Consider the following 25,833-nt stretch of genomic DNA (forward strand, 5'->3'; position numbering starts at 1 on the left):
GGGCCTGGGGGGGGGGCAGGGTCACACTCAGCTGCCAGCAATGAGAGGGCTTGGGTGGGAGCTCACACTGTGTCCTTCGTGTTGTTCAGCATACAAGCTGGCTCGCTGACACATCAACTTTGTCCGCGAGGCATGGTTAAGGCATTTCAAAGGGGTTTTTCATCTCAGAGGACACCGACTGTGAACCATTTCTTAAATCTGGGTGTGACTGTTGCCCCCTGGTGATGGGGTACCCTCCTTAGCGGGCAGAGGCTGACCCCGAAATGCAGGAAACCGTCATTTCCCAAAATATGGGGAGAAAGGGGGCAGAGGCAGCCATCTGACAGCAGGGGAGGCCCAGAGCCTCCATGGAGGTGGGGAATGGAGTCCCACGTGTCCCCACGAGAGGTGGTGGGCCAGCCCACTGAATGCACAAGGGCAGCTGCCCCACAGGAGCAGTGCCCCTGTGCCCACATTGTGGGGTGACCGTCCCCAGGGAGGAGGGCGCGGCCGTTGCGTACACGGGCACCCAGATACCGGCCTTGGGGTCCTGCATGGGCATGGCTTAGCAGGCTCCTCCCCCGTCTGCAGACGCGGCTCCTGGCGGGCTACAGAGGCCCATTCTGCCTTTGATGAGGAGCCTTGGCCTGCGGTCCACGGAGGGACATGCCCAAGCAGGAAAGGCATGATGACCCCAAGGACTTCCCTATTGAAAGGAAATGTTGCAGAAGAGACGGACGGGCTGGTCCCAAACCCTTGTGAACGGGCTAAAAACCCCCGGATCCGAAGAGAGGGCTCCTACCAGAGGAGGTATAGCTGTGGAAGCGAGCGCGGCTGACCGGTGACTTGGGCCAGTCCACCGTGAGGGTGGGCTTGGCAGCGGCCAGGGGGGCCGAGGGGTCCAGCAGGTTGTCCCCGTCCCCGTGGCCCCCAGTGGCACTCAAACTTGAGCCTGCTCCCGGGAGGCTGGCGTTGGCCCCTAGGAAGACAAGGCAAGCCAACAACACATGGTCAAGGGAGAAAGTCGCACTGACCTTCTGAAATATTAATGCAGAACCATGCCAGTGTTGCTGGACACATCCTATCAAAATACCCATGCTGCAGAGTTGTCCTTTGTCACCGTGTGGTGGGTGGTGTGATGGCCTGTTCCCTCCTGCCTGTCGTCAATTGCTCAGCAAATACCCTGCTCGCTGAGCCCGGGAGCTGGCCCAGGGCAGAGCCGCTCACCAGAGCATCAGGGGCCCGGCTGCCAGGGGCCCAGCGGAGCAAGTCAGCCCAGCAAACCAGACGACACTGGCCGCCTCTGGACTACAGCACCGGGTGACCATGAGCAAAGACAGACATGGCCAGGCATGGGGAGCGGACGGGGGGCACAGAGAAGGGGCTGACTTAGAGCGATGGGCCCATGGGCAGTGCCCCAGGTGAGGAGCAGCCAGAGGCCAGAACAAGCTCTGGAGTGAACACCGGAGAGCGGTTTAAGACACTGCTGGAAGGGGTGGGAAAGAAGGAAACCAGGCGGGAGAAAGTGCCAGAAAGCAGCCCAGAACAGGCCTGGAGGCGAGGAGGTCTGGGTGTGGCCTGAAAGCACCTGGGGCTGTCTGCCTGGGGGTGGGGTATGGAGGCAGAGACAGAGGAAGTCTCCTGCCTGACCCAGCACGCGGTGTGGCGGGACAACCACAGAGGGCAAAGAGACTCCAGGCTCGGAGTCATGGACAGAAGATGCAGGGAGAACGTGACCCCCCCATTCTGCGTGAGTCACCGTCAGGAAGGGCAATTTTATGAATATAGTGTTTTCTCTTCATTCAGTGTTACTTATTAGGCACCTGCTGTGAGCGTGGAGCCAATCCCTTACACACATGTGTGGTACACAGGAGGGAGCACGGAGAGGCCTAAAGAAACCACGGGGGCAGGAGAGGGGGATACCAGAGAAAACACAGAGCAGATCCCATGGACAAATCCTCCACAACGGTCCTTCTCTTCTGTCCACTGACTGTCCAGCTCTTCCATCCACAAATACCTCGTCCCCTGACTGTCGAGCACGTCTGTCCACGGATACATTGTCCATGAACCGTCCAGCCCTTCTGTCCACAGATACATCGTCCACGGACCATCCAGCTCTTCTGTCCACTGACTGTCCAGCTCTTCCATCCACAAATACCTCGTCCCCTGACCGTCAAGCAACTCTGTCCACGGATACATCGTCCATGAACCGTCCAGCTCTTCTGTCCACAGATACATCGTCCATGAACCGTCCAGCTCTTCTGTCCACAGATACATCGTCCATGAACCGTCCAGCTCTTCTGTCCACAGATACATCGTCCAGCAACCACGCATCTGTCCATTCAAAAACCACTTGCTGCGTGCCAGGGTGCCAGGCACTGTGATTGTCTGGGATGGGAGTCCACACTTGCCCTGGACGTGTCCTTGGAGAGCTAGAGCTGGACAGCCGGGGAAAGAGCCATGAGCACCGCGTGCACCTGCTTCAAGCACTGACCAGTACACTGGTCTGTCACAGGATTGGAGGGGATCCAAGACAGGAAGAAGGGGACCGAGGAAGGAAACAGACGCCGACCGGACAGGACGCAGCGCTCCATGGTGACAACCCGGGAAGGGCGCTAAGTGGGGTGTTTTCAGCACCCATCACCCACAGACCAAGGCATGGGGAGAGCGGCAGCGCCTGCCAGTGGGGCTGGGGCTACCTGGGGTTCTGAAGCAGGGGACACGGAGGGCAGCAGTGGGTGAGCTAGAAGATTCGGGTCAGACCATGCCCTGCGTCTCTGGGAGCTCTCGGAGCTCGCGATGTGGGAGAGCGGGGAGGGGGGAATTCCTGATTTTGGAGGCTTCAGAGATTACACTGGCGTGGGGACACAGGGGTGGGGAGCCCCAGAAAGAGGTGCCAATCACAGACTCACAGTCGGCGGGCTGTCTCCCTCTGGGCGGCACGGCTTCTTGAATATCACTGTAATAGACTTCAAAATCTATATAAGAGGAATAAACCATGACATGTCATTTAAAGCCACAGACTCCCCTGAAGTCCACACAGCTCTCCTGACCGTGCACACGGGTTGCGGCGTCTGATTCTAGAGTCCACACCTGGCTCTGTGCATGTCACTGCATCGCCACGGCAGTGGAAGAAGCGGGTGTCTGGGTGTGCGGCTTCCCCAGGATAAGCCAGCAGCTGGGCACAGGGCTGAGGCCAGGGCCCCTCGCTCTCCAAGCTCCCACTGTCCCTGCAGAGAACCTTGCGCTCCTTCCTCTCAGGAGGAAGAAGTGGACACAAGCGCATCCTGTTGCAAACATCACTGTCCTGTCCCTGCAGCCGTCCTGTCCTGGGGCTGAGGAGTCCAGAGGCCCCTCCGTCAGCTGACCTGAGGCCCCGGGGGCCCCAGCGTGCGGTGGCACCTGCCAGACTGCAGCCCAGGGAAAGCACGGTCTCGATGGCGTCACTGGGGAGGGACCATGAGGGACAGGCAGATTCTGGGCCACAACTTTGCTCCCTGACAACGAGCTCCTCTCTCAACTTTGGAGGCATGAAATTCTGGGCAGCTTGAAAACCAGGGATAAAGTGAAAGGACTGGTTGCTGGGAAGGAGACGGGGACAAGGGAGGCCATGTGCACAGATGGCTATCATAGCGTGGACAGGGTTTCCAGTTAGGGAGGAAGGACCTGAGACTCTACGAGCATCCCACGAGTGGATGTGACGGGACAGTGGCACTTACCAGAGGGGGAAGGGGATGGGCTCTGCAGGGACGAACTCCCAGGGGGGCCAGGCTCCACCATAGCAGGAACCCAGTGCCCGCCAACCTTGGGCCCTGAGGAGGGTTTCCCTGCGGCCGAGAGGACTGGCTGTCCCCAGGTCTGTCGCGACAGCTCCCGTGAAGACGGTGTGCCCATTGCATGGGGCTCCAGCCAGCTCGGCTCCGTGGACAGCGGACTGGACTCTGGCAGCTTCGAAACGGCCCCCAGTCTGGCAGCGCCCAGCAGCCCTGCTGTTCTACAAAAGGGAACTTGAACAAACACGGAACAGGGTGAGATGTTCAGACTGGAAAAACTCTGTGGATTAAAAAGGTCTATGGGGCACCTGGATGACTCAGTTAGTTGAGCGTCCGACTCTTGGTTTCATCTCAGGTCACAATCTCGGGGTCCTGGGATCGAGCTCCACATCAGGCTCTGTGCTTAACAGGGAGGCTGCTTCTCCGTCTCCCTCTGCTTCTCCCCCTCCCTCTGCTTCTCCCCTGCTTGTGTTCCCTCTCTCTCCAATAAATAAAATCTTTTAAAAAGTAATAAATAAATAAACAAAAAGGTCTACGGATTACATCAGCATGCCGTTTTAACAAACGTGACCCACACCCGAGAAGGATACATCCAAGAAAATGCCAGGGAGCGCGGTTTTCACCCAGAGGCGGGGGACCACCCCCGGGGAAGCGGGATTGGTGCCGTAGCTCCCCCAGGATCTGCTCACTTCAGGCTCCCCCTGCACCTGCGTGCCTGACCTGGTTATTCACACCTACTCTAGGCACACTCTGGGCACATGGAGCTTCTGACCCACGCTCACCTGTCCACGTCTCATGTAACAACTCTCAAGAGTGCTGGTCTAATTGGTCTAATTCCCGAGCAAGGATGAACAACAAAGAAAATTTCTATGGATGTAACACAAGGACATTTCGCTAGGGTGAGCTCATCCTCGCTGCCGTCACAGAGTAAGATTCTGTGACAATAATGGGAGACGCATGGCCTCTGGACAGACACTGGCTTGGCTGCAAGTTTAACCACCGGGTGCTTGTGCCGGTTCCTCCCATGTGTTCCCCCCTGGCTTTGCTTCTGGAAAACCCACTGTGGGAATGGCTCTCCTGCAAAGAAGGGCACAATGGCCCCGATGTGTTCCTGTCCCCCTCGCTGTGAAGTCAGCTGTACTCAGAACCCGTGTATGGAAGCTTTGTGAGGCCCCGTGGAATGTATAAAGAATAAGTTTAAGTGTGGGCTCGCACAACCTTCTGTCCCAGGAACCAGCCGTACCCAGGTCAGAAACAAAGGCTCCTCTGTCTGCCATTTGCAACAATCTCTCTTATCACAGATGCCACCGGCGAGAACCCCACTCCCTTCCAGTTCACACCCAGGCCACATCCCATCCCAGAGCTGGCAAGTTCTCACACGTGATCAACGTCACGTGGCCACCGCCCTGCACAGTGCTGGGATGCACCCTTGCCACCCAAGAAAACCATGTCTCGGAGAAGTGCCTGAAGTCGCAGGGTGCAGAGCTGGGGTGAGGACTGGCCCCAAGGACAGCAGGAGCCACGAGGGACAGAGGCAAGTCCCGGGTCCGGTCTCACGTGCGGGAGGCTGAGCCGTGGCATCCGGGCATCTCCTCCGTCCCCATGAGGGTGAAGGAGAGGGGCTGGGGGCCTTGGTGTGGTGGGCATGACCAGGGACACTGGTCCGGACGAGTCAGAATCTGCACGTTTTCAGCAATCTCCAAATACCCGAGTCCTCCCTGGGTTAACAAAATGAAGGTGGCTATGACCGTACCTTCCATTCGGGTCCTCTCTGTCGCGTTGACCAGGAAGAGGTCCCAGGAGTAAGACAGATGGGGCCCTTCACCACAGTCGTCACACTCGGCTTGAAGAGAAAGTTCCTCATTCCAGTTAACAAACACGTCCTTAAAGCTGACCCGGGAGATGTGGACGAATCTGTGCCGTGCAAACCGGGTTGGAGATCATAGGGGGAGCACCAGACGGTTCTGCCGCCTCGTGCATTCGCGTTAAGCACGTGTCGATGTCAGGCCAACAGGACTGAGCCCCTACTGGGTGCTCCCCCGAGCACAACCTTGCGCCAGGTCCAGGAGGCCAGATGCACGAGGCACGCACAGAGCTCAGGACAGAGCCCAGACGGCGCCGTGGCCCCCTGGCCCCCTGAGCCTGGCCCCAGCTGCACTCTCCCCAGAAGGAAGGCCCCCAAGTGCTCTCCTCACCTCGGGGCTCCTTCCCACCAACCCGAGCCTCACTTGAACACCCCTAATGGCGGGTACGGTCTTCATGCCCCATGGCCTTGCCACCCTCTTTGCCCCCTCTATTCCACATGTGGAACCCCACTAGGTCCCTCAGTCCCGTGGCCCCTCCACCACTTCCCCAGCCTCCTTTGCTGACTGGCACACACAGTCCTTAGCATGTTACGGGGTGCTCTGGGATGGCCACCCTAGGCCTGATTCAGTGGGATGTTTTCCTGCGGGACTCAGCAGCCCTTAGCAGGTCAAGGTGGGAGAGACCATTCACAAGTGCGTGTGCGGTGCGGGCATCTCCCACATGAAGGAGCCACGCCCGCACACATCTCAGACTGTGGCCTCCACACGCAGATTCCGGTGTAGGAGACCAGGGGTGGGGGGAGCCCAGCACATGGGGCCACGCAGGTTCCTCAAGGGGCCTCAGGCCGGCCCATCCCTCTGTGTGTGTGTGTGTGTGTGTGTGTGTGTGTGTATCTACGTGTAAGCAGTCATGTCTCTTGCCACACGGGGTGTGTGTGTGCACCTGGTGGGGGGAACGGGATGGACTCAGGCCAGGAGAGGCCCATCTGGCCCCGGACCTCCCAGGGACGTGGTCCACAGGGGTCCAGATCGTGCCTGACAGGACTGAATGACATCCAACTGCCTTTAGAACATGGTGAAAGAGAATTTTTAAATAAATTCTTTATCTTGTGAGTAGCAGAATTACATAGTACATTGTATTTTAGAATAAAAGTTTATTCTGAAAAATATATTTAAGTATTTATTGAATATAATTATCTAAATTATGGCCCAAGGTTTGTAGCCCTGTACTGGTGTTCCTTCGCTTTCTTTTTTTAACTTTTCTTTACAGTAAGTTTCACACCCAATGTGGGGCTTGACCTCACGACCCCGAGATCAGAAGTCACATGCTATACGGACTGAGGCAGATCAGCACCCTTAAAAAAGTGCAGGTGACCTCAGTCTATCTGGACCTTGGAGAGCCATCCAATCTTGTCTGCTGAGACTTATTTTTCATGGCCTCAAACCTGAGCACCTGAGGGGGGGGGGGTCTCCACCAGAGTCATCAGTCTGACATCGGTGCCACAGCTCACGTCCTCTCCTTTGTGTTGGTCCTGGCCAGGCACAGCTAATTTGCTTCCTCCTCCAGGAAGCCTTCCAGAACCCACCCTGTTCACCACGCTTTTAACCACGAGCAGTTTTTACACAACAAGGCGACTGTAACTTCCCAGACCCCTTACAGGGTCCATGTACGGGAGCAGCCCTGCTCGCTCGAGTCCTTCCAGGTGTCCTGCTTGTCCCCTTTAATGACCTAGCTCCCCTGGGGGCATGCGGAGCAGCTGAGGCACATACCAGCCTGCGTCCGGTGTCTGGGGCTCAGCGAGGCCCTCACTCAGGTGCCCCCTGCGCTGTCCCCACGTCACAGCCGGCCCAGCCCTGTGATGCCTGGAAGGCCCTGCGCAGAGACCCCGAGATGCCTTGCCTCCATCCGGCCTCAGCCCCCAGCCCCAGAGCAGACCCTTGTCTTAGGGCAGCTGCCATGACGGAGAGGTGCCTCCACTTTGGAGCCCCCACATGTCTGCATTTGCCTGGAGCGCTCTGCCCCAGGGCCAGTGGAGAGCGGGGCCCCGGGCCTCGCTGGTCAGCCCTCTTTCTCCTCAGCAGGCCCCAGCTCCTGTACACACAACAGGCCCCCCAGGTGGCTCCCGCACGTGCTGGGCAGGGCACGGAAGGGCACAGCCCTCAGACCCGTCCCACAGGGACCGAGGGGCAGGCGGTACCTGAGTGCCGAGTCGGGGCGAGGGGACAGGAACACCTGCGCCTCTGAAGAGTTCCGGCCGGCACTGGACACCGTCAGCGTCACAAGAAACTGGTCATAGCTGTCGCTGAGAGAGTCCGCAGGGAAGGCAAGGGAGGGAGCTCCGGCATCCAGGCTGCGTGGAGAGGAGGTGGCAAAGCAGGAGTGCCCGGGGCTGCTGGCCGCAGTGCATTTCCAGTGATAGCTGCGGGAGAAGCCACTGCAAGGCTGAATGCACCTGCCCTGGCAGTCAGGTGACCACCCCCGGGTCACTAATGGGGCTTTCCTGGGGCCGCAGGGGACATGTTTCCCTTACTCTCTGATGGAGGTGGGGTGGGAGGTTTCAACGCGGGAGCAGGGCCGCCAAGGTGGGGGGCCAGGTCCTGCCCCACCCAGCTTACTGGCTCAGGGCCCTACTCTGGTCACTTGTGCTTCCCGGCCCTGCGCGTGCCACCTCCCACCCCCACTGGCATCTCTGCAGCCCCGAAGGACCACGCCGCCTCTGACCCTGGGAAGGCCGAGTACTCGGGAGCTGTCCATCCCGGAGCGCAGGTGGACGGGCCAGGAGATGAGCACCAGGTGCCTCCCCTCGCACAGTCCTGCGCCCTGCGACAGTCAGCACCACGCTCAACAGTCAGGAAGCCAGCCCCAATCCCCGCTGGGAGCAGGTTCTACTCCTGGGGGACACACCAAAATGAGCAGCCCCACCGGGAGGTGCGGGGAGGAAGGAGGTGTGGGCTGGGCGGGGCAGGGACCCCCCCCCCATGGCACCCCCAAAGTCTGCACTGCTGCTCATTCCTCCGAGTTCATTTCCCTATTTGGACTGTCAGCGACCTGAACCCAGGCACGGGTTCTACACTGCCCTGTTTTCAGAGCCTCTAGGAGGTTGGTCGGCGCCAGTCCAGCTCAGGCCCTTGGGAGAGCAACGGTCCTCCAGGGCGGGGCGGGAACAGTCCCTGCTCCCAGGGAGCAGACTCAGCCCGTTTCAGCAGACACACGCTGAACTCTTGCTCATGGGTGCTGTGTGGGCCTCTTGGGGGAGGTGCAGCGTGAACAAGACCCCACTCTGCCTCCTGCAGCTGGGGCACGGGAAGTACGCGGCCAGCCTTGTGCATCGTCCAGAACACAAGCCTGTGACCGGCGAGTCCAACGGGCCACCTCTTGCCTCCACCAAAGGCCGTGTTCGGGAAGCAGCAAATGTCCATGCTTACGGGGTGAAGAGAGCAAAGTGGCTCCTCTAACTATTCAGGAATACCCGCTGAGTACCCACTATGTGTGAGGCACAGGGATATGCCAAGTCACGGCCCTGCCCTGCCTGGAGTGAGCATTCCAGCGAGGACAGAGCACTGATGATGACTGCAGTACGTGAGCGAATATGCGATGTCACAGGGAGAAGGGGCTATGGAAAAAGACACCGCAGAGTCGGCATGGGACTGTCCTCACCGTGGGGTCATCAAAAGCCTCCTGGGTATGTGATGTCTGAGCGCAGACAGAAGGAGGCAGGGTGATGACAGTCAGGGCTCTAAGGGACTCTATCCACCTGCTCTGTGAAGAATGGCCTGACAGCGGTCGGAGGGAGCACGGGGACCGGGGAGGAGACCTCATGGAAGGAAGCCCAAGACGCTGCTCAGCTCAGAAGGGGCCAATGTGTTTCCCAACAGACTGACTGGGAAGTGGGAGAAAAAAGAGGACCGTTCGAGGTTTTGGTCTGAATGACGGGAAGGATCCTTCTGTCAGCAAAGTTGGGAAGGCTGCAGGGGGACCAGACCAGGAGATGGTGGGACACCCAGCCTGGCGGCCAAGAACAGTCTGGACGCAGGATGCATGCTCGAGGTGACCGGCACAGGGACGGTGTCTGTGGAGAATGCATGTTCCCGGGCCATGGGCTCCGGACGGTGTCCGTGGAGGACCCATGCTCGAGGTGACGATCACATGGACCATGTTCACATCAGGAAACTGGGTGAAGCCACCGGAGACCAAGGCCTGAGCCAGCGACCTCCAACAGTAAGAGATGTAGGACACTCGGAGATCAAGTCCCCCATACACCAAAGCAAGAATTTTAACCACAGAGTAACGTGTTTGCCAAGAACTGAATGTGTCCCTCTCAAATGTGGAAACCAAACGGCCAGCATGACGGTGTGAGGAGAGGGGTCTTGGGAGGGGATTCGGTCACAAGGCTCTACCACAGGGACTGACGGGGCTCCTATAGCAGAGCCCCCGAGAGCCCCCTCACCCCTTCCACTCAGTGCAGACGCCGTGGCAAGAACCAGCTAGAAACCAGGACTCCGCAGACTCCGAAGCAGCCAGCCCTCGACCTGGCCTCCCAGCCTCCAGGCACAGAAAGCAACGTCCGCTGTTCGTAAGCTACGCAGGCCGTGGGCTTTGTTACAGCAGTCCGCACGGACTGAGGCAGTACTTAAACTCCACTTTTCAAAAAACATGATAAATACCAGCTTCCAAAGCTACTCAGGTTTGAGTGACACCCCTGCCCCAAACTCCCTCCTGTTATGATCCTGAGTGAGGCGTGGGTTCGGCTCCCGAGTGCTCACCTGAGGGCAGCCCCCGGGCGGTCTGGGTCGTAGGACTGGGAGCCCGTGAGGACGACGGTGAAGGCGGGGGCTCTGGAGATGAACAGGTGCGTGCCCTCAGAGATGACGCTGACGGGGGCCCTGGCTCGCACCTCCACCGCCAGGCTGTAGTTGCTGTGCACGACGCTGCCTTCCACTTGAACCTGGAACGTGGCGACAAGGGGGCGTCACCCAGGGGACTGGGCGGGAGGCTTGCTGGGGCCAGAGCTGCCCCTCTAACGCTGCAAGGAAACTGGGGCGCCTGGCTGGCTCTGTCGGTGGAACACGCGACTCTTGATCTCAACATCGTGAGTTTGAGCCCCACCTTGGGGGCAGAGATGACTTAAAATAAATAAATAAATTTAAAAACATGATAACATTGGAAAGATGAGTGTAAACGTGCCACTGGCTCCAACAGCAGCTGCCAGCGCTGCACTGAGAGGCTCTGTTATTTTGAACCCTGACCAGTCACCTGTGTCAGAGAAACAGCCTACTGTGTGCCCAGTGGAACCAAGGTGGCTAGAGCAGAGGAGGGTAGGGACATGTGCTCACGTCTGGGGGGCACACAGAGGTGGGACTCCCCAGGTACACCTTTGAGGACACAGGTCCCTGTCATCTGCACACAGGCCAGCCGCCAAGCCTGCTCTGCCGATAGGAAGCTTGTCCAGGGTCTCGGATGGCAGTAAATGGCTTTCTTTAAACTACATTTCTGGGGGCACCTGGGTGGCCCTAGTCAGTTGAGCCTTTGACTCTTGATGTGGGCTCAGGTCATGATCTCAGGGTTGTGAGATCGAGCCCCGTGTTGGCCTCTGCACTCAGTGGGGAGTCTCCAGATTCTCCCTCTGCCCCTCCCCTGCTCTCGCTCGCACTCAAATAAATAAAATCTTTAAAAAAAATTACATTTCTAGCCCCCATGTGATTGATGGTCTTGAGGCAATGTAAATGAACTTTAAGACAAATATTTTGTAACTCAGGAATACTGTAACATTTTATAAATAGGCCATTCAAAGGGGCTCTTTGAGATGTTTGACACAATTTGAAAAAAAACCAGAGTGTAACACTTGCTCTTTTCATTGGTCTGAAACCCAGTCCTTTGTGATCTCCTTCAGAAAGGCCCCCGTGGTTCCCTGCTGGTGGCTGTCTACCGACTGTGATCACACTCCTACCTACTCTTCCCGTCTCTGCTTGCCCAGCTCCTCCCGCCCGAGGACCCCTCAGGAACATCCAAAGATGGGGAAGTGCGGCGGGGAGCTACCCATCAAGATGGTAGTGACAGCGGGATGTCTGGACATCTGAGGGTATGACCCCTGGAGGCACCGTGATGACAAGCTCAGACATCAGCAAAAGCACTTCATCAAGTCAGGTCTCCACGACCTGGAGGAAGACAAGTCCGGGGCCCACTTGTGGGTAGTGACATGGCTCAGGAGTAAGTGTGCCAAGCAATGGAGCCACTGAGCATGGCGGCTTGGACCCCAGCCTTCACCCTTCCCATGTGGGCAGGAGAGGGTGCTGTGAGCCCACTCCCCAGAGCCTGGGCAAAGGGACTCTCTCAGCACTGCTCACACCGGGCTACTGGCTCTTGGTCTTACCGAGCATGTTAATGCCCATCTTCTCTCACCTTATCCAACTGTACGCACTTGCTCAGAGCTGGGGGATGGAGGGGGAACCCCATGGGCATGCTGTCCTGTCCCTTTCTCTTTTTGCCAGGTCACGTGGCACTCACTTGTGACCTTACACAGTATGATCCAGGCCCCGCGAGAATGACCATTTCTAACCAAACCAACAACAGTATTTGTGGTCTGCCAAGTTTCGGGCCAGACCAGACAGGTGGCCTCTTGGGGAGGCTGGCCAGCCCGCCTGCCTCGGAAACACTCCACCACCCCATTCATGCCCCAGCTGGGGCACGGGGAAGTTAGGCTGGTAGCACAGTCCACACCATGACCTCACAGCGTCTGCTCTGGGCCCCGTCAGTCCAGCTGAAATCTACCCTTCTAGGAGTCACTTCCCAGATTCCTCAGTGACAAGGAGAGCCCACGATCGGTCACAGAAACGGGATACCTACTCCCCCCTGCCGATGTGACAGTGGACACTAACGATTTTAAGCTGTGTTAAACCAAGAAACAATACAGACTATTACCGGAACAAGTGATTTTTTTTAAAAAACACTGCAACTAATAAAACTTTTCCACTATTTTAAATTTAAGTAAATTTCCACTATTTTAAAATTTAAGTAAAACTGGTGACACACCTCCTTATGATGCTTAATATAGACAGACCAAACCTTGCCTCCTTTTCTGGCTCCTTCCCCTGTCCCATCCTCAAAACGCAAGGGCTGCCTGCCTGGGCTCCTCCCTTACTGCTCCTGTCCTCCCCGGTCAGAGATCCCAGCATCCCCCCCACTCCCCAGGACACTCCACCTGACCTCCCTCCTCCCTTGCTGCAGGTGTCCCCCTGCTCAGAGACCCCATCACAATCCTTCTCCCCACTACCACATCCACCTGACCCCCCTCCAACATTTCCAATGGGGCCCGCTGAGCAGTGAAGCCCAATCCCTCCTTTCTGCCTCCCCTAGTCTTCAGAAGAAACCCCCACTCATGTGTTCAGCCTTGTGTCCCAACGCCCACCTCCTCAAACCCCACATGCTTCCATGGGACCGTCCATGGCCTCCACCATTCTAGAATCCTCTCCTGACCTGGAACACTGCAAGCATCAGAGGCAGGGCTCACAGCCATCCCTCCCCCAGGAGGTGATGAGCTCCCCAGGGAACTTTCAGACAGCAGGAAAATGCAGGGCCAGTCTCTGCCTGGGAACAGACTCTGCCCCAAGAAACGGACTCTTCTAGAAGGGACGACATATTTTCACCATTTTTCCAGGCAAAGTACACCAAGTGCCAGCAGCAGCCCAGTCACCAGGGTGTCCTCACGGCCTCAGCTGTCTCACTAACGTCCCCTCCCGCTCCAGGCGGGAAGCTCTGGGATGACACACATATTGATGTCCCCTGACATCCAGGACTACCTCAGCGACACAGTCAAAGCAGATGCTCAGGAGGCCTTTGCTAAAAGAATAAGGAGATTTTCACAATGACTTTGCCTGTGTTTGGACATGCAATCTGCTCTTTCAGAGGAACTAAGTAAGCATTTATGGACAGCCCAGCCACACATGTTGTGACAACCCTTGTTTTCTTGGATAGAGCAGGTTGGAGCGATGGGGGCTGAGCTCCTGCTGAGGCCGGCGGGATGTATGTCAGCCAACCACCCACCCTGGCAAGAGCGGTGTAGTTCCCGGGCTCCAGGAAGTAGCTGGGGACGGTGACCATCTGCCTGTGTGTGCTGACGGTGGGGGGCAGGGCCACGGGCCAGCCCTGGGAGTTCCAGAAGGTCCAGGTGTAGGAGAGGCCTCGGGAGATGTCACAGAGGATCGCAGACTCAAACGTCACAGCCAGGGTCACAGGCTGAGACCTCCACACCTGCGGGTTAGAGAGAAAGCGGTCTCCAAACGTCCATTATGCGTAAGGCCACAGAGAAGCATCTGGGTGGCTCTGTGGGTTAAGTGACCGACTCTTGATTTTGGCTCAGGTCATGATCTCAGGGCCATGAGATCGAGCCCCACATCAGGCTCCATGCTCAGCGGGGAGTCTGCTTGAGATTTCTCTCTCTCTCCCTCTGCCCCTCCCCTTCCCGTGTTCTTTCCCTCTCTTTCTCTCTCTCAAATAAATAAATCTTTTTTAAAAATCATTTTAAAAAGCAACCAACAGAGAAGAAAGAAAAGCATTTGCAAAATACATGACAGTTATTATTGTTTAAAATCAATAAGACATTTTCAACGTCTCCAATGGAAAAATGGGCAGACATACATGGGCAAATCACAAAATTTCCACTGACATTTTATCGTATGGTTTTGACTATGAACTCCCATAAATGTTGTATCTATTCAAAAATCAAATCAAAAAGCAAAAACAAAACCAAAAGAAACCAGTAAGTTCTCTGATAATTGAGAACCGAAACAAAGGAATATAACCGTATTTCAAGGAAGCAATAGAGAAGAGAGATAAATTTCGAGTTACTTTGATGTGCAGTATTGTGAGAATATATTCTACAGGCCAAAGAAGCACAGATAAATCTGAAAGCTCACGAAGAAGTTTCATTTCTGGTGGAAGTAATGGTGTTATTACTTTGAAAACATTTCACATATTAGGAAAAGTGCTAATAAATAATGTTGACGTTCTAGACATCGAGATTTTAATACGAGAGAATTCAAGTATAATCTATTTCAAAAGCATGTAAATTCTGCATACGTGACGTTTCCGGGTGGGAACAGCAGGTGGAGTCATGACTTAGTTAATGTCACATGAGCTAGTTCCTACCAGCGTACACTCAGGAGCCCGCACACGACGATACCCGGGAACACTGAACACCCCGGAGCCAGATTCCCATCCCCAGTCACCCATTCGAAGGCCCAGGGCTCCACGGAGAGATGCCGCTTCCAGCGAGAAGGCAGCTGTCCACGGGCCGGGCAGAAGCGTTCCAGGACCAGCGGGCTGGGGCAGAAGGTACCAGACCCAGCCCACAGCGAACCTGACAGGCCCCACACAGGCCGCTCTGAGCCTTTATAGATCGTGTCTGCAACGGACCCAACAGCTTACAAAACCTCAAACACATGAAGACACACAGAGGCTTCCCTGCCCCCCGTCCTCCCACAAAGCACACACAACTCAGCTGTCCCCATCAGAAGTGGCTGGAGCCCAACTTCTCACTCTAAAAGTGGAGAATTAAGGGAAAGATGCAAACACTGTTTTCTTGCTTTTTTGAACGAACTCTATTTTAGGAAAACTTACAGATGTAGCTGATAAGGAAAAGCTTTTTTTTTTTTTTTTTTTCTCTGTTCTCTCTTTTTTGAAACAGAAAACTTCGGTGCATCCCCAGCAAACAAACGATTGCATTAAGAAATTCTGGGACAGGGCAATGGGACTATATTAGGTTAGGTTATACGAAGAGATCGTTGCTAATTGTTTTGACAACAGCGCTCTGTGTAGGTAAGAAACCGCCCGTAGTTTCTAGAGCTACACACTGGAGCACCTGCGGTTAATTGTGCTGCGGTCTGGAAAGGCCTGTAGAATGTTTTGGCAAAGAAAGGAACAGAGGAAACCAATACGGTGAAATTTCAGGGATCGCTCAACGTGGACGATGGTTCATCACACACTGATTTATATTTGAAATTTTCATAATAAGAACTTTAAAATGTAGTCCGTAAGTACATAAAGGCATACTTGCCAACATTAATAAGCCAAAAGACAATGGTACAGGGGGCATGTTAGTGCCTACCAGTCACAACCCCACCCCTCCAGCCAGTCTGCCTCTCCCAGTCCCCTGTGCCCCTCAGCACAGCCCCTAGACCGTGCCCGCCCGGCCCACCACCGAGCCTGACAGGATTCCCCAGGAACAGGAGGGAGGGTGGGGGAGGGCTGAGGGTGGAGGGTCGAGGATGGAGGAAGGCTGAGGGATGAGGGTGGAGGATTGAGAAGGCCTGAGGGACAAGGGACGAGGGTGGAGGGTGGAGGAGGGCTGAGTGATGAGGGTGGAGGAGGGTTGAAGGACGAGGGATGAAGATCCAGCCCTGCTGGCTGGCCTCCCACTTGGGGAAGACAGTGGGGCACAAAAGCTCCCCTGCAGGATGGTTTAATGAAAATTTCCCACAAAAATGGGAAAAGGGTAAACTTCTAGAAGGAGTTGGGAAATGGGATCTTAAGAACTACTGGTATACCTTTAAACTGGAAGTTGACCTTTGGCCTTCCTTAAGTGTGTCCAGTGACACAGTGGCATTCTCTTGCTGTATTTTAGATGATTCTCCCTTTTCCTTTATACTTTTAGAATATGCGTATGAGAAAAAAATTATAAAGAAAAAATGGACTCATCGGTGTTGTTTCCTTTGTTTCAAAAATGAAAAACCCTTGCGTCCTTCTTTTTAGAACAGCACCCCGGGTCACACAGCCAGTCATACTTTGGACCCCATGCCATGAGCGACTTCACTGGCTCATGCTTACTAACCAGGGACAAGTCCCGTCCGGTGCCTCGACCTAAGAGCAGAGTCGGGATTTAAACGCAGACCCCTCTCCCCTGGGTCTGGGCTGCTCCCAGTTTCCATGCTGGGGTCTCCCTTGACGTCCTGTCCATCTCCCCGACCCCGAGAGCCCACTGCCCGTGCAGACGCGTAGGTGCATGCTGGCCTAGCAGGCGCCTGGGTCTTGCCAGTAAGGGGCCATCATCGTCCTGCAGGAACCACGTGGCCAGGAACCACCCGGGTCTTGCGCTGGGGGCTCTTCCGTTTGCTATCCCCCATCCCCGGATCCCCATGATCTCATCTGGGGCGGGAGGTGCCTGACCCGGGAACCTGGTCAGAGGCCCAGCAGAAAGACACAGGACACATTCTGGAAATGCAGCTGAGTCACGACTTTGATTCCCATGTGTCACTGGACACTTCTGCCCTGAAAAGGGAAATCTGCTCTCACCCAGAGGCCTCAAAGGAACCTCCTTTTCCTAACCCACAGTAGGCGCTCAGGAAGGGACCGATCCTGTCTTTGGGTGTTGACATCACATGAATCCAAATACTCCTTTCTCCTGAAAGCGCCTGTAGTGCTTTGCACAAGGAATTTCTTTTTTTGTTTTAATTTGTTTATTTGAGAGAGAGAGGGAGAGAGAGCACGAGCAGGGTGAGGGGCAGAGAGAGAGGCAGAGGGAGAGGGAGAAGCAGACTCCCTGCTGAGCAGGGAGCCCGATGCGGGACTCCATCCCAGGACCCTGAGATCATGACCTGAGCCAAAGGCAGACGCTTCACCGACTGAACCCCCAGGCCAGTCTCCACAAGCAACTGCTTTCTTCCTTTTTTAATTTTTTAAAAAGATTTTATATATTTATTTGAGAGACAGCATGAGAGAGCAGGAGTAGGGAGAGAGAGAAGCAGACTCCAGGCTGAGCAGAGAGCCCAACACGGGGCTCGATCCCAGGACCCTGATCATGACCGGAGCCGAGGGCAGACACTCAAGCGACTGAGCCACCCAGGCCAGCCTCCACAAGCAATATCTAAACAGCCCCTTAAAGCAGGCTGAAAAGAACACCAGAGTGACCGAGGTCAACTAGGCGCCTCGAGCCAGGATGAGGCCGTCCCTCCGCCTCAGCACCAGGGCCCTCAGAAGCTCCGAGAGGCACCCTTTGGTGTCCAGTGCAGCAGGACTCCGTTCCCCGAAGCCCCGCCGTTCCCAGTGCTGAGATGACCCCCAGGCCCGCCCTACCTGCACCTTTCCCAGCCCCATGTTCTTCACGGGGGGCGGCTGGCAGGGCTCACGCACGACGAACAGCTGCTTTCTCAGGCAGGCAGAGCTGACCTCGTTGAAGGCAAGGACCTGGACGGTGAACTGTCCTTCCCTGCAAGGCCACAGTGCGCAGGAATGAAGACACCCCGCCCGTCAGGCGTCTGCCTGTCCCTCCTCCTTCCTAACACCCCCCACCCACGTCATTATAGGACTCGAGGGCCAGACAGCCCATCAGTGAGAAGAGAGGACACGCGGGTCGTGGGGCAGGTGTCCACAGGGGCCATCTGCTTCCTGGTTAATATGTCGGCTGCCTGCCCATTGCAGGGTGAGCTGGATGCCCAGCTCCCAGACCAGTGTCACCTGCTGATAGAGAAACAATTATTCCCGTGGGGACACCTCCTGGCAGCCACGGCCTGGCCCCTCTGTGTACCATGGGGTGATCCTCCCTGTGACAGGCCCCCCAAACCCTCAATGAGAAAGTCTGGGCATGACCTTCCCGCTTTGCTCCATCAGCCGCGGGACCAGAGCGCCGCCTGCTGTCATGGTGCATCCGTAAGGAAGGCAGGTCGGGCTGACCACAGCACAGGCTGGAGGTCCGCCTCAGGGCCCAGGTGGTTGGGGAGCCCTGGGACACTCCAGAGACGAGGTAGGGGCGCGGAGCCGTGCGTGTCCATCCCGGAGCCACAGACCACATTCCCAGGTCCAGGGCCCCAGTGTCTACCTGAAGGAGCCTACCCGGGTGCCCTGGCCCAACTCCTTCCTGCTGTGAACACCCAGCCCCAATGCAGAGGGCACACAGGGAGAGCTAGTGACAGGCCGTTCGGGCATGTTCTCGCACATGGCGAGGCCACAGGGGCTCTCAGGGAAGTCCTGTGCTGAGGGAGGTCTGCCGTCTTTCCCTGCTGCTGCCGGCCACACGGGCCTTGCTTCTGGGCCCTTCTGCACACATGACCATGTCATTACAACAGCACGAACGGTGCCACACCAGCTCCATCCAGAGGTCCGCACAACCTCAGCAACTAGGCGTCCAGTGCTAGGGTGTCCCCCCAGCCGGGGAGCAACGGGCCAGGAGGCTCAGGCTCAGACCTGGCTGGCCTGCCCTTCGTCAGTCTCCTAACCTTAATGGTGGCGATCCTGCCGTCTGCCCTGGTGGCTTCCGGTGGGCACGCCCGCCTCCCCCAGGCAGGCCCAGCAGTGCTTGAGTCTCCATAATGCTTCATTCCAGGTAAACGGTGGGTGCTCAGTAAATGCCAGTTGAAAGGACACAGCCCAAGCTCTTCAGGGGGACAGTGAGCCCTTGGCAGTCCTTCCAAGCATCTTCTACCTCTGTCTGCCCCCCACCCTGCGTCCCACGGCCCTGTCCACGCATCCTGGTGCTCAAAGTGTCCGCTTCCCACCCCGCTGTCCCCAGTCCCCAGACCGTGAGCTCCTGGAGAGCAGCGGGTTTATCTGTCTCTCTTCAGTATCTGCCAACTGCATGCACTGCTCGGTCGGCTGTGGAGAACCGGGGGCTCACACCTTGCAAAGGCCGTTCCAGCCGCCACACGCAGAGCCGTGCCTGCGCCTGAGCCACTCACCTGCTGTAGGTGTGACTGGCAGAGCTGTCCCCTGGGCCCACGGCGCCGTCCCCGAAGTCCCACAGGAAAGTGACGTCGGTACCGAAGTTGAGTCTGCACTCAAAGGTCACGCTGGCGTTCAGCAGAGCCGAGGAGGGGGACGCGAGCCGGCTGGCGACGATCCTCCTCTGCGCCCTGATGCGGTGGGGCTCCGAGGCCACGCTGCCCAGCCTGCTGGCGGCCCGCACCATCACGCTGTACCTGCGGTGGGACCGCCGAGAGGGCGGGCAGGGCAGGTGGGGGACAGATTGGGTCAGGGGCAGAGAGCAGCCCCAAGAAAGGCAGGGGCGAGGGAGGGGACATTTTCACCCGCAGGGACTCCCCAGCTCCCGTGGTTCCCCGCTTACTGGGAAAGGTGGCGGGGATGCTAGGGCCGCCCCCCTGTCATTATGTCAGTCACCTGCAGAGCAGCACCTTCGGCACTGTGACCCTTGTTTGGACGGGACCGACAGGTGGAGGAGGTGGGATGTGCACCCAGGACCGCCGGTTCCAAAGCCCCACGCCCACCCAGGTGAGAGGGACTTCCTTGTCCTTTAACCTTCCACGTGCCTCCCTCCCGCTCGCAGAAGTGCTCCTGAAATCACTCTAGCGGCAGCGGAGGAGCCTGCCGACGAGCTAAGGCCAAGCTTCCAGCAGCCGCCCGTCATGACACCCATTTACTCACCACTGGGGGATGCTGAGTCTTTTCTTAATGCTCCTGGACGTTGTCCTCACAGGGGGACCGTCTCCGAATGACCACACAAACTCCAGGGGGGTCGTCTCCTCGGTAACAGCCAGAAAAGTGATGTGGGCGTCAGTGGCAAACACGGTTCCGTTTGTGTAGACAGAGACGGCTGTGAGAGTCGGGGAGAGACAGAAGCTTGGGTCCAGAGAACGGGGGCCATGTGGGGGCGCCAGCATCCTCACCTCCCACACGGTACGGCCGGGAGGGAGGGTCCCCAGCCCACATGTAGGGCTGCAGTGGGCAATTCTGTCCCCAGATCAAAGGCCACCAAAGTCATGGCTCATAGTGTCAGGGCCAATTCACGACCATCCCTGTGAGTTCTCCTCGAAAGAGCACGGGACAGAGCGGGGGGGCATGCAGAGGACACTGCACCATGACCCACCCCAGACCTTCAGGTCGAAGCCTTGCGTGTGGTTTCTAGAAAGCACAAGAATGATCTGCAGGTGAACACAGAGCTGGTTCAAGGGCAGACGCAAATCTCAGCAGAGCTAATGACAGCATCTGGCGCTTTCCGGGGCCCCTGTGACCAGAATGGACCCGAACAAGCCTGAAATCAGAGTGAAGACGTACGCTGCATGTGATATCTGACCGTCACGCGGGGCCAAGCCTGGCCGCCCCTTGCTCTGCTCTGAGAAGTGAAGGACACGTCACATGAGGGACCGGCTGGAAATCGATGTGAGACAATGGTGCCTGAACAGACGACAAAACAAAACAAAACACGTGTAAGGGCCTTAAAGTCCATTCCTTTGTCTCACGCGGTCGATGATCGGTATTTTTCATCTTCTACTTTCCCTCTCTGAATTCCAGTGAGTTTCAGGTTCTGACACGTGAGTTCTGAAGTCAGACAGGCCTGCGGACCATGAGCCTTGTCCGGAGCATCTCTCAGTAGCATTTGAAGTGTTTTCTCACCCCCGAGACCGGCCCTGCATGAAGTGAGTGTGTTCATCCCTTGCTGGACAGCCTTATCTTGGAAGACCTCCCTGACGGGCACGCTAAGGACTGCTTCGCTGCACGAGGTTCTCAACAGGGCCCCGGGGCGAGCCTCGGGCTGGTAACCCCTGGGACACACAATGCAAAGTGCCACATGTACAGGACACGTGCACACGCACGCACGTGTGCTTGTGCGCGCGTGTGTGTGTGTGCGCACCAGGAGGGCGGGTACCAAACGTCCTGCCGGGTCCCAGAGGAGGACTGGCATGTGCGGGAAGACTCAGAATAACCCGTGTGCCTATATGAGGAAAGGAGGCGGGTCTTTTCTTGTAAGTACTGTTGTTCTGGGTAGTTCTTCCCTTCAGAGGGACAAAATGCTCATTTATAACAACGATAACACGGACTGGGTGTTTCGTTCATCCGTGCTTTAGAATTTCTGAAAGATAAATACCCCGTGACTGAGAGTGACATCATCCCACGAACAGGACCCGAAGCTTCATTCTGGTGGGAGTGCGGCATCAGCCTGCGGGAGGGAGCGCACGTACGGATCTGCACGAGAACACCCCGTTACGCACGCATCCGTGCCAGACCTTCCGATTCTAACTCCCGACACAGAACGACGGGGGACAGGCTAGGGGCTCTCACGAGGCTAACCGCATGGCAGCCGTACGGCCAGGGTGGACAGCAAGTTACAAAGACCTCCAGGTGAGTGAGTGCATCGGGATACGAGTCCCACTGGCTTCCTGTTTTCCCCAATTCTGGGAAATGTAACCCATCGCTCCACTGACTCAGGCCAAGTGCTCTGGGATTGTCTTTGATGGGTATCCACGCTTGCCCACGACTCTTCTTTCCATGTGTTGCTGACACTTGGCTGGGATTCCCCATTCCCACCCCGCCGACCCCCAAGCCGGGTGCCTCCTCTACAATGCCAAGCAGATGGGGAGCCCCTTGCCAGTAGCTGCGGGGACTGATGGGACCAAATCACGAGCAGAGCGCCTGTGCCCCCATGAGCGCTCTTCCATCCCCAGCGCCTGTCCGGCCTGATCTGCTGCTTGGACTTCCTGCCGGGCTGTCAGATGCTCTCCCCACACCTGCTGCCTCACGGCTGCCCCCCTACCCAAGGCCCATGATGGATCCAACCCCTATCCGAAAGCTTCCTTATTCTATGGTGACAGACCCACCCTCCCACCATCTCCCAGGCCCTGGCCACACCCTTCAAGAGGCAGCGCACGTCTGAGCTCCTGTGTTTCCGGCACAGACCTCAATGTCTGTACTAGACCGTAAAACCCGAGACCAGGACTTTGTAGGACTTTATCTTCACATGCCCCTCAGAGCACAGTGCTGGGCAATCAGTGTTTCCTGCATGAGGCGGGGTAAAGGATGACTGCACGCCTGAGCTGAGAATCGGTTCAACCTGGGTGGTACCGCATGAGCAGAGGCGGGTCTGGGCGTTCAGACATCACAGGTGTCTCTTACCTTTCTGACCCGTGCGGGAGTCTGCAAAGGCAAGAAGCTCATCCTTGTGGGTGCTGCTGGAATTCATGAACACAGACACGGTTGCAGAGCCGATCTCCACATAGTAAGGCCCAAGCTCCTTTTCGGTTCCATAAAACTCATTGTACATAAGCACCTTAAGCGCATAGACTCCTTCTGGAATGAGAAGAGGCCATGTGATGAGCTATGAAGAGCATGAACAATGCTGAACAGCTGTGCAAGGGCGACGATGAGTGACTACTCTGGGATCGGGCCCAGCACAGGTGGCCTCCTCTTGCAGGAGGGGCCGCCTCGTGGGCAGGGGACCCGTGCGGGGCACGTGACACGCAACAGGGCCCGGCGTGTGCTTTAATGCTCCACAGTCACGAAATTCTTAATAATTTGTGTTAACCAAGGGTGCTGCGTTCTCATATTGCCCCGGGCCCCGAGAATGACGCAGTAGAACGGATTCATGAGGATGCAAATAGACACTGGCCGCCCTGCCACGAGGCAAAAGATGCAGCGATTGTGACAATCACAAACACACACGCATGTGCACGCGTGTGCACACTGCCCTTCTATGCAGTGAGGGGCGGGCCACAAGATGGCTGGCGGGACAGAAACAGAAGCCAGAGGGCACCACAGAAGGATCTGGGGGGAAAGCGAGCAGAAAGGCTTCGAGAAGCAAAGGGACCTAGCACATACATGGCCAGTTTTCCATCAGGAGAGCTGAAATGCCAGCACAGAAATAGATTTACTTTTGTTAAAGATTTTATTTATTTAGAAAGAGAGAGAGAGAGAGAGAGAACGAGCAGGGGAGGGGAGGGGCAGAGGCAGAGGGAGGGGCAGAGGGAGAGGGAGAAGCAGACTCTGCACAGAGCAGGGAGCCCGATGCGGGACTCGATCCCGGGACCCTGGGATCACGATCTGAGCCGAAGGCAGATGCTTCACTGACTGAGCCACCCAGGTGCCCCTAGATTTAAAGACATAATTTAAGAAAAAAATCTTTCCTGAAATGAAGGAACATGAAGCATATGTACATATTGGAAAGGCACACCGCACACCAGAGAGACTTGACCCAGAACGGCCAGCGCTGAGACATGTTCCTGCAAAGCTAGGGAACCTCAAATATAAATAATGACTTTGAGCCAAAGACATCAAGTCATCTCTAAGGAGGAAAAAGGAAGCTGACCATAGAGCCCCCACAGCATGGGAAGTGTGGAGGGTCATGCAGACGACCCCCCAAGCACGGTGGACTAAGATCCAGCCCCTGCATTTCTGAGTCCTCTGTCTGTGGCGGAGAATCTGTACTTTATCCTGACATCGGATACGAATGACGTCGGTCCAAGAACCCCACTCGGGCCAGACTAGAGGAGAGAAACACCCCTGTTCCTCGAGAAAAGAATGTGTGACAACGGACGGAAGAGCCAGCAAGTTGTCATTCAAATATAACAACTTGACTATGTAAGAAGTGGGAATTTCATTGCATGAGTCTTCCTAGCACGGCTATTCCAAAACATGCATCTGATAAAGGCTGCTGTCCGAAACGTCCGAAGGACTCTCGACACTGAACAAACAAGCAAACAGACGGCCTGATTAGAAACTGCACAGAGGGGCTCTGGACAGAGACGTGTCACCCAAGGAGACAGTGAGACAGGGAGCAGCACATGACGAGATGCTCCGTGTCCCGCATCAAGGCCGTGCGCACAGGAACCACAGCCCTCGAGGACGGCCAGGATCAGCCCCGACGACACCCACTGCTGGCCAGTGTGTGGGGCCCCACGAGCTCTTGCTCACCGCTGGTGGGGATGCAGAATGGCCCAGCTGTAGGGCGCCCGGGGGCTCAGTCAGAGGAACGTGCAGCTCTGGATCTCGGGGTCATGAGTCAGAGCCCCATGTTGAGCATAGAGATGACTTAAATAAATAAATACATAAACTTAAAAAAAATGGTGCAACTGCTTTGCAGTTGGGTGGTTCCTTTAAATAAAACTAAATACACCCTTACTGTAGGATCCAGCAATCATGGGGGTTTGGGGCAGACAGGTGCTGGGCTATTTGCTGAGACAGGGTGCTGCCAAGGGGGAGGACACCCCAAATCCTGCCTCAGACCAGGCTCCCTTCCTCCTCCTCACACGTTCTCACACTCATATGTACACACTCTCACACATGCACACATGCACACGCCATGCATTCCTGGCAGGGGTGTGATCACGAGGACCGGACGGAGGGTGAGCGCAGGTGCTCAGGACAGGAAGGTGTCAGGAGCCAACACAGCCGCCCTGTTGAGGGACACGGGGCTGTGACGCCCCTACATCGTGCCAGCGATCACTGTTTCACTTCTTTTTTCTTTTCTTTTTTTTTTTTTAAGATTTTATTTATTTATTTGACAGAGAGAGAAGAGAGACAGCCAGCGAGAGAGGGAACACAGGCAGGGGGAGTGGGAGAGGAAGAAGCAGGCTCCCAGCGGAGGAGCCTGATGTGGGACTCGATCCCGGAACACCAGGATCACGCCCTGAGCCGAAGGCAGACGCCTAACGACTGTGTCATCCAGGCGCCCCCACCGTTTCACTTCTAACACCGACCACATTTTAAGACGCAGAGACAACCTCAGCATTTTTTTAAGCAAAATGGGAGAAAATATCTGCTCTTCATGATGGGCTAGAACTATGAATTAATAATGAAGCCAGAACACTTGAAAGGCCATATGACAGGTGGCAATTTCAAAACTGAAATAATAATACGGTAAGCATCCAACTCAAAATGGAAACCTAGAACAAAATCATTGTATAAAAGCAGGAAGAAGGCAGTAAAGATAAAAGCAGAAATTAATAAACTTAGGGGAGGAATGTAGTCAATGAAATTCAAAGACTGGTTCCTTTTTTTTTTTTTTTTAAAGATTTACTTATTTATTTGAGAGAAAAAGAGAGAGCGAGCACGAGTGGGGAGGGAGAAGCAGATTCCCCGCTGAGCAGGGAGCCTGACGTGGGGCTCGATCCCAGGACCCCGGGATCATGACCTGAGCTGAAGGCAGATGCTTCACCGACTGAACCCCCCAGGTGCCCCAGAGCGTCCAACTCTTGATTTCAGCTCAGGTCGTAGTCTCGGGGCCCTGGGATCGAGCCCCACATTGGGCTCCACGCTCAGCACGGAGTCTGATTCAGAGTCTCCCTCTCCCTCTGCCTTCCCCCTGCTCATGTGCTCCCTCTCTCTCTGTGTGTCTAAAGTAAATAAATAAATAAAATCTTAGAAAAAGTTAAAAATTTAAAAATTTAAAAAATTAAGAAGTCCTTGATAGTAACCCTCTTACACTGTTGGTGGGAATGCAAGCTGGTGCAGCCACTCAGGAGAACAGTACGGAGGGTCCCGCAAAAAGTTAAAAATAGAACTATCCTGTGACCCAGCAATTGCACTACTAGGTACTTATCCAAAGGATACAAAAATACTG

At 56.0% G+C, this 25,833-nt stretch overlaps 1 protein-coding gene across 1 annotated transcript in view; it reads right to left on the reverse strand.

The window, feature by feature from the left end:
• The window catches only part of PKD1L1 (polycystin 1 like 1, transient receptor potential channel interacting), a 95,798-nt gene that overhangs the window by 64,616 nt on the left and 5,349 nt on the right, over positions 1-25,833 (reverse strand). The window contains exons 5-17 of the mRNA XM_087860643.1: positions 22,392-22,565; positions 20,556-20,675; positions 19,926-20,094; positions 19,223-19,462; positions 17,625-17,757; positions 13,599-13,805; positions 10,322-10,503; positions 7,756-7,977; positions 5,310-5,666; positions 4,814-4,829; positions 3,699-4,083; positions 2,892-2,957; positions 782-958 (exon numbers count right to left, since the gene is read on the reverse strand). Coding sequence (XP_087716769.1) covers positions 782-958; positions 2,892-2,957; positions 3,699-4,083; positions 4,814-4,829; positions 5,310-5,666; positions 7,756-7,977; positions 10,322-10,503; positions 13,599-13,805; positions 17,625-17,757; positions 19,223-19,462; positions 19,926-20,094; positions 20,556-20,675; positions 22,392-22,565 — 2,448 coding nt within the window. The remainder of the gene's footprint in view (positions 1-781; positions 959-2,891; positions 2,958-3,698; positions 4,084-4,813; positions 4,830-5,309; positions 5,667-7,755; positions 7,978-10,321; positions 10,504-13,598; positions 13,806-17,624; positions 17,758-19,222; positions 19,463-19,925; positions 20,095-20,555; positions 20,676-22,391; positions 22,566-25,833) is intronic.

Source organism: Ursus americanus, chromosome 3, assembly GCF_024610735.1.
Source record: "Ursus americanus isolate L20-20 chromosome 3, mUrsAme1.1.p, whole genome shotgun sequence".
NCBI classification, from domain to species: Eukaryota; Metazoa; Chordata; class Mammalia; order Carnivora; family Ursidae; genus Ursus; species Ursus americanus.